General features: G+C 39.1%; 1 protein-coding gene across 3 annotated transcripts in view; it reads right to left on the reverse strand.

Annotated features, from left to right (window-relative positions):
• Positions 1–9,662: 9,662 nt before the first annotated feature.
• LOC140200215 (cytoplasmic protein NCK2) overlaps positions 9,663–12,805 on the reverse strand; it is an 83,308-nt gene continuing 80,165 nt past the window's right edge. The window contains exons 5-6 of one of the 3 annotated variants that reach the window (XR_011886576.1): positions 11,116–11,240; positions 10,639–10,727 (exon numbers count right to left, since the gene is read on the reverse strand). Coding sequence is in view for 2 of the 3 variants with exons in the window: in XM_072263204.1 (XP_072119305.1) it covers positions 10,533–10,727 (195 nt within the window). In the remaining variant the exon portion in view is untranslated. Of the gene's footprint in view, positions 10,728–11,115; positions 11,241–12,805 lie in introns of all 3 variants that reach the window. The other 2 variants (XM_072263204.1, XM_072263206.1) reach the window with 2 other exon arrangements.

Raw genomic sequence — 12,805 nt, forward strand, 5'->3', positions numbered from 1 at the left:
GTTCTAAGCCTAGCATTCCAGGATCATTCTTCAGGGACATTGGCATCGAAAGCTAGTGGTCTTTCACCAGCTTGGCTGCAATTACAGGGAGCACTGAATCGGAATACCAAGGCAACCAAAGAAATATGTCAGGCCATGGCTCCACATTCACAAATTATTCCTCTTGCTCACTCACCACCAGACAGAACCATTGTCCACTAATGCCTTCCCATGCTGCCACTACCAAACACGCGCTTACATTTAAAAAATGTAGTGCTTCTCTTTTGATGAAAGCATCTGAAGTAAAAGAACATATGCAGCAAATACATGTGAAATTTAGTATATTGTCAGAAATACTATTACTACATATTACAAGTTATCTTTCTTTAGCTTGTTTTCACTTCAAAAGCACACACTTAGTGATACTAGATTTGGAATATATATAAAAAAATAAAATTAGAAATAAAAATGAAGAAAATACTTGATTTGTGGGAAAAGCTTGAATCTGTTGCTAGTGTTCATTTCTTACCAAAATTCATGGCTTGGCATTAATTTATTTTTCATTCCTTTTTTTGGAGGGGTAGTTGACATTAGCACTACTGCCAAGGTCATAAATTTACTGCTCTTGAACTATATGGTGAGTCATCTTCTTGAACTGCTGCAGACTATCACCAAGGAATCAACTCAATCATGTGATATGCAACCACAGATAAACTACTCTTATTTTCAATTGGAACAGATTTAATTTTTGATTGATGATCTCGGGCAGTGCGCATTTGCAAATACTGTTGTAATTAGCCACCCTGTGCTGTGAAGGGAATATTCCCCACCTCCCCAACACAAAAAAATAGTGAAACAGAATTTGGACCAAATCAGATAATCACTTCACCAGAATTGGAACCGGTACAATTTCAATAATGTATCTGAAATTATTCTGGTTTATAATAAAAAGGTTAAATCATAGGACAAAAAAACTGCAGTTGCTAGAAATATTTAGAAGACAGATGGCAAGTAAGGATAGAGAAAAACTGAGCTAATGGTACAGAGCTGATGGTAACTAAGCTGATATCAGAATGCCAAACACAAGAAAATCTGCAGATGCTGAAAATCCAAAACAACACACACAAAATGCTGGAGGAACTCAGCAGGCCAGGCAGCATCTATGGAAAAGAGTAAATAGTTGAAGTTTTGGGCTGAGGCCCTTCATCAGGACTGGAAAGGGGAGAGGTCAGAGTAGGAAGGTGGGATAGAGAGGAAGAAGTACAAGGTGGTAAGCGAAACTGGGAGAGAGGGAGGGGTGAAGTAAAGAGCTGGGAAGTTGATTGCTGAAAAAGATAAAGGGCTGGAGGAGGTGGATCTGACAGGCGAGCATAGAAGACAATGGAAATAAGGGAGGGGAGAGGAGTACCAGAGGGAGATGATGAGCGGGTAAGGAGATAAGATGAGAGAGGGAAGACAGGGATGGGAAATGGTGAAGGGGAGGATATAATTACCAGAAGTTTGAAAGCCCCAATTTCTGATACAAACAATAAAGGCTGATTACTTGAAATTACAAAGAACAAAGAACTACAAAGTTGGTCTACTCTTTCATTCTGTTCGAATAGTGTTGGAAACTGGACACTAAGAAATCAGAATGTTATCCTGACATTCTCCTGTATAATGTCTTGATAGAATATTGAAATAATTGTTTCCTCAAGGATTGCAAGCCGTCTAGGCCCTGAGGGAGCAAACCAGGTTGCTCCTCACACCACCTTTCACAGATGGGATGAGGTTTTGGTTTTGGTGTGCAGTGCCCTTTTTCCTCCTGACATAGTGGTGTGCACTTCTCCCAAAAAGTTCAGCTTCTGTCTCTTCTGTACGGAGAACATTGCCCCAGAAGCATTGTGGAACATTCAGGTAGTCTTTTGCATACTTGAGATGTGCAGCAATGACTTGTTTTGGAGAGCAGAGCTTTCCTCCGTGGTGTCCTTCCATGAACACCACTATTGTTCAGTGTTTTTCTTAAAGTGAACACAAAAACAGACTTCAGCAAGTTCTAGAGACTTCTGCAGTTACCCTTGGGTTCTTTTTCATCTCCTTCAGCATTGCACATTGTGCTCTTGGTGTGATCATTGCGGGATGTCCACTCTTAGGGAGAGTAGCAACAGGACTGAATTTCCTCCATTCGTAGACAATTTCTCTTACTGTGGACTGATGAACACACAGGTCTTTAGAAATGCTTTTGAAGCCTTTTCTAGCTTCCTGCATCTCTACAATTCTTCTTGCAAGATTCTTGGAAAGTTACTTTGATCGAGGCATGGTGCATAAAAACAGATCTTTCTAGAGAAAAGCAGGCTGGTAGTAACCTGACTTTTTGTATTTTTGATATATATTTATACAGCAGAGCACCTCTACAACCCACATCTCCAATACTTTTTAGAAGCTAAAATGTGATTGTTTAATACTGGTGTACTCAGTATTGACAAGAAGTACAATCGTTTGAGTGTTATTAGTTTTTATACAGATTGTGCTAGTCTATTATTGTGACTTAGATAGGGATCAGACCATATTTTATGAGCAATTAACACGGATAATTGCAAAGGGTTCATAAACCTTTTCTTGCAACTGTACAGTCTCTGAAAAATAAAACTGAAGACCTCAGTAAGATTGCTGTATGAGGGACATCAGGGACTGCTGTGTAGTTTCCTTCATGGACAACTGGCTCACACCTACCATTTTGGATGCAGCACAGCAGCCCAAGGGCTTCACCATTCTCTGCAAAGAACAGCTTGGTCTTTTAAAGGCAGAATAGGTGTAGTATGATTAACTCACCATGGTGCATACACATGGCAGTTCTGTTTCAGTCCTGCTCACCTGACCTGGAACATCTAGCAGTCAAATATTGTCCATCATATCTGCTGACTGAGTGTTCTACCATCATCCTGATAGTGGTGCACATTCCACCTCTGGCTAATATCAGTAGGGCACTGGAGGAGCTGAGCAACATAATCAGCAGGTATGAAACTCTGCAACCTGATGCCTCCCCTATCAATGCAGGATATTTTAACCGGGTCGGCTTGAAGAGGTCTCTGAACAACTATCACCAATGGAACAAGAGAAGCCAGCACACTTGACCATAGTTATACCACCACCAAGAACACTTACTGTGATGTCCCACACCCCCACTTTGGAAAGTCTAATCACCTGGCTGCACTTCTACTCCCAACATATTGACAACGACTGAAGACCACAGCACCAGTGGTGAGGACCAATGAGGCCAATGCTTCCTACAAAGCAAAATCTAATACGACGCTTCACTCCCAGATGAGCTGAACATCTCTTATGCACACTTTGAAAGGGAGAATAAAACTACACCTGTGTGAATCACTGCAGCATCTGGTGACCCTGTGATCTCCATCTTGGAGAATGCCATCAGAACATCTTTTAAGAGGATGAACCTTCACAAGGTGTCAAGTCCCGATGGTGTACCTGGTAGGGCACTGAAAATCTACGCCAACCAACTGGCGGGAGTGTTCTGGACATCTTCAATCTCTCACTGCTGCAGTCAGGGGTTCCCACCTGTTTCAAAAGGGTGACAATCATACCAGTACCCAAGATCACAGTAAGCTGCCTAGTGACCATTTCCCAGCGACACTCACACGAACTGTGATGAAGTGCTTTGAGAGGTTGGTCATGGCTAGAATTAACTCCTAAGCAAGGACCTAAACCCACTGCAATTTGGCCTATCGTCATAAGTCGACAGCAGATGCAATCTCACTGGCTCTCCACTTGTCCTTGGATCACCTAGACAATAGTAATACTCATGTCAGGTAGCTGTTAATTGACTACAGGTCAACATTCAACATAACCATACCCTCAGTTTTAATCAACAGGATCTAAAACATGGGCCTCTGTACCTGGATCCTTGACTTCCTCAACAGGAGACCATAGTCTGTGTGGATCAGAAATAACATCTTCCCCTTGCTGACAGTCAACACCTCAAAGATGTGTGCTTAGCCCACTGCTCTACACCCATGATTGTGGCTAGGCATAAACACCAGCTATAAATTTGCCAAAGGCACAATTATTGTTGGCAGAATTTCAGATGGTGACAAAGAGATATAAAGTAGTAATATAGATCAGCTGGTTGAGGTGTGTTACAGCAACAACCTTGCACTTAATGTCAATAAGACTAAGGAATTATTTGTGGACTTCAGAAAGGAGAAGTTGAGGGAACAGACACAGTCTTCATTGAGCGATCAGCAGTGGAAAGGGTGAGCAGTTGCAAGTTCCTGGGTGTCAGTATTGGAGGATTAACCCCAGTCCCAACATATTGATGCAGTTACAAAAAAGGCATGATAGTGGCTATATTTCATTAGGAGTTTGAGGAGAATTGGTATGTCACAAAGACACTTGCAAATTTCTACAGATGTACCACAAAGAGCATCCTAACTGGTTGCATCACTGTTGGTATGAAGGGGCCACTGCACAGGGCTGGGAAAAAAAGCTGCAGAAAGTTGTAACTTAGCCGGCTCCATCATGGGCACTAACCTCCGCAATATCCAGAACACCTTTAAAAAAATGATCCCTCAAAAGCTGGCATCCATCATTAAGGAACCCCATCACCCAGGACATGCCCTCTTCTCATTGCTGCAGTCAAGTGCCACGGGAGCCAGAAGACACACACTTAACGTTTCACGAACAGCTTCTTCCTCTGTCGTCAAATTTCTGAATGGACCATGAACTCATGAACACTATGTCATTATTTTTTCCCTTTCTTTCTGCACTAATTTACATAGTCATACAACACTACAGCAGAAGCAAGCCCTTTGGTCCATCTAACCTGTGCCAAACCATTATTCTGCCTATTCCCATCAGCCAGCACCCAGACTATAACCCTTCAGAACTGCACACATTATTCCAAATAAGGCCTCTCCATCTTATACAACTTCAACACAATATCCCATCTCCTGTACTCAATACATTATGAAGGCCAATGTCTTAGAAGCTTTCTTTACAATCCTTTCCAGTTGTGACATCACTTTCAATGAATTATGGACCTGCATTCCCAGATCCGTTTGTTCTACCACACTCTTCAGTGCCCAACCATTCACTGTGTAAGACATATCCTAGTTGGTCCTACCAACATTCAATACCTCACCTGTCTGTATTAAATTCCATCTGCCATTTTTCTAGCTGATGCAGATCCCATTGCAAATTATGATGGCCTTTTTCGCTGTCCACTATACCCCCAATCCTGGTGCCATCTGCAAATTAGCCACATTAACACCTACATCAATGATCTGGATGAAAAACAACAATGGACCCAGCATCAATCCCTGTGGCACAGCTCTTGTCGTAGGCCTCCAGAGGAGCAACTATCCACTACTACTGTCTGGCTTCTCCCATGAAGACAATGTCTAATTTAATTTACCTCCTCAACTTAAATGCCAAGTGACTGAACCTTCTTGACCAACCTCCCATGCAAGACCTTGTCAAATGCCTTGCTAAAGTCCATATACAAAACATCCACTGCTTTGCCTTTATCAATTTTCTTGAAAAACTAACTGGTTTAGACATCCATCTACCAGGCACAAAACCACGTTGCCTATTCCTAATCAGTCCCCTTCTATCCAAACATTTTTATATCCTGTCCTTAATACCTTCCAATAACTTTCCCACTACTGATGTCAGGCTCACTAGCCTATAATTTCCTGGCTTATTTTTAGAGCTGTTCTTAAACAATGGAAGATTAGCAATCCTCCAAACCTCTGGTACCTCACTGTGGCTAAGGATGTTTTAAATACCTCTGCTAAGGCCCCTGCAATTGCCTCCCATAGGGTCTGAAGGAACACCTTGTCAGGCCCTGGGGATTTATCCAGCCTAATCTGCCTCAAGACAGCAATCTCGTCTTCCTCTGTAATCTGTATAGGGTCCATGACCTCACTGCTGTTTTGGTTCACCCATCTCTTTCAGTTTCACACATAGATTACCACATTGATCTTCCAGGGGACTAATTTTGCTCTGCTACAGACCTAAGATATAAGTATACAATGAATACTTCTACCCACTTGTTAGCTATTAGTCAAAGGACCATAAACTGCACTGGCTAAATAAAATTGGCTTTGGGAGTCTAATTGAACTGAAGCCTTAAGCGTTGCAGTATTTAAATCATTATTTGGTTTTATACAATAAATTGTGAAATGAACTGCGATTAAAGGAACAATAAAGAAAACTTTAAGATCAGACCACTGGACCATGATATATTGACATATATTGAGGGATGTGTTTTGCATGCCCAGTTCAAAAACTGCTCCTATAAGTTGTGTGATCATTCTATTACAGTGAGGCTGCTTCTGAAATTCTCCCTTTCAAAAATGCTGATAAGGTAGAACTCATTAATCTAAAGTATATAGTAGATGATTGAAGGAATAAATGAAATTAAAAACAAAGCTATATATAAAATACATCTCTTTTGTATTTTAGAATCAGAATCGGATGTATCACCGGCATGTGTCGTGAAATTTGTTAACTTAGCAGCAGCAGTTCAATGTAATGCATAGAGGAAGAGAAAAAATAGTAAGTAGATCAATCACAGTATATGCATATTGAATAGATTAAAAATCATGCAAAAAACCAGAAATAATATACATTTAAAAAGTGAGGTAGTGTCTAAGGGTTCAATGTCCATTTAGGAATCAGATGGCAGGGGGGAAAACACTGTTCCTGAATCGCTGAGTTTATGCCTTCAGGCTTCTGTATCGCTTGATGGGAACAGTTAGAAAAGGGCATGTCCTGGGTGCTGGAGGTGTTTAATAATGGAAGCCGCCTTTCTGAGACACAGTTCCTTGAAGATGTCTTGAGTACTTTGTAGGCTAGTACCCAAGATGGAGCCGACTAAATTTATAATCCTCTGCAGCTTCTTCCAGTCCTGTGCAGTAGACCCCACCCTTAACAGACAGTGATGCAGTCTGTCAGAATGCTCTCCACAGTACATTTATAGAGGTTTTTGAGTGTTTTTATTGACATACCAAATCTCTTCAAACTCCTAATAAAGTATAGTCGCTGTCCTGCCTTCTTTATAGCTGCATCGATATGTTGGGACCAGGTAAGGTCCTCAGAGATCTTGACACCCAGGAACTTGAAACTGCTCAATCTCCCCACTTCTGATTCCTTGGGATCTGTTCCTTCATCTTACCCTTCCCGAAGTCCACAATCAGCTCTTTCGTCTTACTGACATTGAGTGCCAGGTTGTTGCTGTGACACCACTCCACTAGTTGGCACATCTAGCTCCTGTACACCTTCTCGTCACCATCCGAGATTCTACCAACAATGGTTGTATCATCAGAAAATTTATATATGGTATTTGAGCCATGCCTAGCCACACAGTCATGGATATATAGAGAGCAGACCAGTGGGCTAAGCACACACCCCTGAGGTGCACCAGTGTTGATTGCCACCAAGAAAATGTTATCACCAATCTGCACAAACTGTGGTCTTCCGCTTAGGAAGTCGAGGATCCAATTACAGAGGGAGGTACAGAGGCCCAGCTTCTACAACTTCTTAATCCGGATTGTTGCCTTTTCTGAAGAAATTGGTTAATATTTGTAAATAACTCGGAGGTCTACTTAGCTCTTCTCAAAGCCTTATCCATCTGAATGTTACTCTGCAAGATAGGCCCTTTTGCAGTTAATGCGAGGAATTAGACCACAAGACATAGAAGAATTAGTTCATTCAGCTCATCAAGTCTTCTCCACCATTTGATCACGGCTGATTTATTATCCCTCTCAACTCGATTCTCTTGCCTGCTCTCCAGAACCTTTAGCGTCCTTACAAATCAAGAACCTATCAACCTCCTCTTTAAATATAACCAAGGACTTCATAACCACAACCATCTGTGGCAATGAATTTCAGATTTACCATCCTCTGGCTAAAGACATTCCTCCTCATCTTTGTTCTAAAGTAACATCCTTTTATTCTGAGGCTATGCCTTCTACTGCCATATATTCAGCACTGAGTACATTCCGATAACCATTAATAACACTTTCTCCTTGGAATAATTTGCATGCTAGTTAAGAATCGAGTGCAATAACATTAGCAAAAGATAATGACTTAAAAAGTGCACTTTGGCCCAAGACTCTGTGGGTGTGAAAAATCCATGTTTTAGGACTAGATAGAACAAACTTCTGTAAAAAAAACAGGAATTGTCAAGAGTACAATATAGATCAGTACATGGATTGTTATAGTAACAGATTTTGATATGAATCTTAACAATTCTCTATAAGGTTATCTATGCAGAAGGTTACTTTCAGCAGAGAAAGCACATTGAAAATTGTAATGTATTTTTGTAAGTCTACATGTGGAAAACTCCATTCAGTTTTGTCCTGTGACATATTACAAAATTGTAAAGACTTTGATTGTTCAAAGAGCGAATAAAATAGTATCAAATATAAAGTGCCATTCTCAGACTTTCAAAGCTGGCTTTAATAATGGCCTTCAGGGTGGGTTTGTGTCAAATGGAGCTGGAGTTGCACATCCAGTAGAACAGAGCTGCAGTGACTAGAGTTCAATCCGGTTATCCAGTACCACCTGAGTGGAATTTGCACTCTTGATCCACCCCCTCCACAGCCCTAAGACATATGGATTAGTAGGTTAATCGGCTACTGTAAATTGCTGCAAGTGAACAAATGTCAGGTAGAAATTGGGGTAGTTCATAGGAATATGGCAAGAATATAATTCAACTAGTGTAGGGTGCTGGTCAGTAAGCTGAATGGTTCTGTGAAATAGTTTTTATAACTCATTTTTAATTAATAATTCATGTAAATGATAGAAAATATATTCAAAATGTGACAAAATTTTATGTACAATTGCAAATATTTCTGTATCTCGTGCTGATGGGAAAAATTATTGTTCAAGAAACAATTCATTTATGTTTACATGTGGCATCACTTCATTTATATTTAATTCTAAACTAAGAACACACATTTACACAAAGAAACAAATCAACCAACTTCCCAAGACAGGACAGCCAGACCTGAAAAAAAAGAAATTATTAAGCTGCACATGTAAATTGTCAGGGACTGAAGAGTGAATTCTTCTCCCCAAAAAAATGAACATTCAATACATAGAAAATAATGGCCAAAACCATGTGCAACAGCAACTTGCAAGGTTTTGTCTGTATGCAAAACAATGATTGCATGATAAAGTTACAGAAAGTGTTTAGTGAAACTGGTATGAAGGTAGCTAAAAACATTTTGTCTAAGTTGTTCTAGAATTTGGTCCAGTCTAATGTTAATTTTGTAATATGTAATTGACACCCCTTTACAAATGGGAATACATTGGAAAGTACTTTCTAAACTATTTAGCATACTAGACTAATTAGTGTTATTATTTTTTTTACTTAATTTTTATGTCAGTGATAACTTGAAATCATTGTTTTCATTTAGACACATTTTCATAAACTGAAAAATACAAAAGTAGATTTCTCCAAGAGAAACTATGAATAACTTTGTTTAGCATAAATAAAAACATATTGTGTCATAGAAAAATGTGACAAATGCTTAAGGGGATGATATGCAATAATTTTAAAGTTCATTTTGGGTTGACTACACAACTATAGTACTAAAACTATGCTTCTAAAATGATATGTTAAACAGAACTAAAATGTGTAAAGTGTAAAAAAAAATCACAAACTACACATCTCATGCTAGTAACCCCCAAAATGATCAGTTTTATTAATCTCACTTATTAGTGTCAACAACCTGCTACATATTATGGTGACAATTAAATACGTATTATTTACTTGAAACAAGCATAATGAGAGTGAGTGGCACAGCTGAAAGCACAGATAACATTGCCGTTCAGATTCTTACATTACAGACACCTGATTTCCATTAATCCTAAGCGTGTACTTTCCACTAAATGCAAATTACAGATCAAAATTTGTTACACTTATTTCTACAATTTTCCTTTGTAGTCTAGCAAGTTAAGTGTTGACAATTCTATTGATATAATCTTTATGTGAAATTAAAATTATATAGAGTACAGTGTAAAGCACTTCTAGATTCTAGGAAATCTCAGTAACTACTTCATAAGCAAAAGGTATAGTACTTGGTGCCACATTTGTTATATCTATTTTCTCTTAATTAGCTGTAGCTTCAGTGCATTTAAACTGTGCCCGATAGTTTTCTCAAAAAGAATATAATTAGTGAATGTTTTAATTGGATTAATTAACACTGCAGTTTCAAGGACAGCATCTTCTAATCATCCATTTTCTAGCTAATTAAGTGTACATTTGGGAAAATCTAGACCAAGCGAGTACAAAAGTGAACACTAAGAAAGTGAAGAGGTTCAACATAACCTTTGGAAGGCAACATGTTTAATAGAATTAAAGACAAGCAGGCAAATGAACAGGGAAAATATATAAAATACAAAAGAAAAATATAATTAATGACACTCAAAGAGGCAAATCCATAGAGAACAAAGTATCAGAATCTCTTAACATCTTTATTCTTTATAATTGTTCAGACCTAAGACTTTGCTAAACCTGGTCACCACCAGGTCTGTAGCCTTTATCACTGCAGGGGTTTGATTAGATACAACTTGTCTCCATGTTCACTTGTGAAGATAGGTGCCTTTTTGTAGTGTTCTACCAATTCATCCATTGTGTTAAATCGACGTTGCCCAATACAATACACTCCATTTACTAGCTGGACCTTGAAATGTTTGTTTTTTCCTGATGCTTTTAATGATATTGACAGGTCACTTGGCTGAAAGAGAAAAATAATTGGCTCTGATTATACTGTTTGCATAACACCAACCTTCAAACATTTACTCTAGCAAAATTATCTGATTAAATTAACACTTTCACACCATCTCATTAGATTGTGTCCTTTATGGTTGAACAGTGCGTTTCTAGACCAAGAACGTACTGAAATAAAATTAATGTCCCATTAATTCATTAATGCATTAATTAATTTTACCATACACATTTAGGAAACTGATCAGATACAATGAATCAAATGGCAGGTTGCAACTTCATCAGAAATCAAGTTACAAAGTCAAGTTCTGGGAGATTCTCCTGAATTTCATATATATCTTGATTAAGTTATGCAAACAAAATGGATGTACTAAGTTGTTAACCTCCAATTAACTCACAGAACTGATGTGAAAGTAACTTGCAAATGGCTGGAAGAACTGACGATTGAAGAAAAAGCTGCTAGGCACTTCAGAGTTAATCATTTTCACAGAATTACATCATTTTACACCAGTAACAGATTGGGCTGTGGGTGGAGAACAGGACAATAAATTTCTTCATTTTCATTTGTACCAAGCTTTCTGACTTAATCTATTCACACTCATGCTGCATACCTAATGAGGTAATATGAGGAGAGCAATGAGAGGTAGAATATTCTAGCTGTCAAAATTATACAAATTACTAAGTACAACTGTTGAAATATTGACTGGTATCTTAAACCATTATGCACTGGTACCCCACTTGATTTTCTTAATATCACCTTGAGAGTGCCAATTCAAATTAGAGCACTTGGTGCTGGTGTCCAAACAGCCACAAGTATGTGCCCCATCTCCCACCTGTGCTTTAAAATAAATATGTTCTCTCTGGCTGTGTAATGCACTTTGCCGTCCTGCAATCCTCATGCAAAATATTGTCATCAGCTGTGTTCCCAGCCAAACAGCTGTGATCTCACCAGACAGGAGCTGCTATCAGTTCCAGGAACAATCCCCAGTAACCAAGCAAGCCAAGATATAGTCCAGCTTTCCCAATACAAGTCCTTACAGGTAGCTACTATATTATTGCCTTGGCTGTCAGACTTTAACCATTACATTTATGTGAAATTATCAATGGAGGGCCACACCCTCAACCAGGTTCCCCAAAATGTTAATACTACAAGGAATGCATTTTTGCTCCTAATTCTGGGAATTCAATCCAGAGCACAAAGATATCAATATCCCTAGTTGTAGCTGAGCCCTCATTCTGATATAAATCGTTTCAATTTAATTCCAACAACAAGTTAATAGGGTTGTTAAGAAGGCATATGGTATGTTGGTTATCATTAGTTGGGGGAATTGAGAGATCTCAAGAGCTGTGAGATAAAGTTGCAGCTCTACAAAACCCTAGTTAGAAGACACTTGGTGTATTGTGCTCAGTTCAATAGCTTCATTATAGGAAGAATGTGGAAGCTTTAAAGAAGGTGCAAAGGAGATTTATCAGGATGCTGCCTGGACTAGAGGGCGTGTCTTATGAAGATAGGTTGAGTGAGCTTGGTTTTTTGTTTTAGAGTGCAGGATAAGAGATGACTTGATAGAGGTGTACAAGATGATAAAAGACCTAGATTGAGTAGATAATCAGAGACTTTTCCCCCAGAGCAAAAAAAAATAAGAGGGCATGATTTAAGGTGAGTGGAGGAAAGTATAGGAAGAATTTCAGATGCAAGTTCTTTACACAGAAAATGGTGGGTACGTGAAATGACCTGCCGAGAGAGGTGGTAGAGGCAGACACACGAGGAATTTTCGGAAATTCTTAGATAGGCACGTGGATAATAGGAAAATTGAGGGCTATGTAGGACGGAAGGATTAAATGATCTTACAGCAATTTAAAAGGTCAGCACAACATCATGGCCAAAAGGCCTGTACTCTTCTGTAATATTTTAAGTTTTATAGCCTTAAGAGTTTCACTGATGTACAAATTTGTTGTTCTATTTTACAAAGGGTAAAACTAGACACTTGACACCAGCCAGTGATGCAGTGGCATCAGCACTGGACTTTGAGGCAGATGGTCCCGAGTTCAAATCTGGCCAGATCCCAACTTGGGCAGCAGCAGTATCTG

Source organism: Mobula birostris, chromosome 7 (genome assembly GCF_030028105.1).
Source record: "Mobula birostris isolate sMobBir1 chromosome 7, sMobBir1.hap1, whole genome shotgun sequence".
Classification (NCBI taxonomy): Eukaryota; Metazoa; Chordata; class Chondrichthyes; order Myliobatiformes; family Myliobatidae; genus Mobula; species Mobula birostris.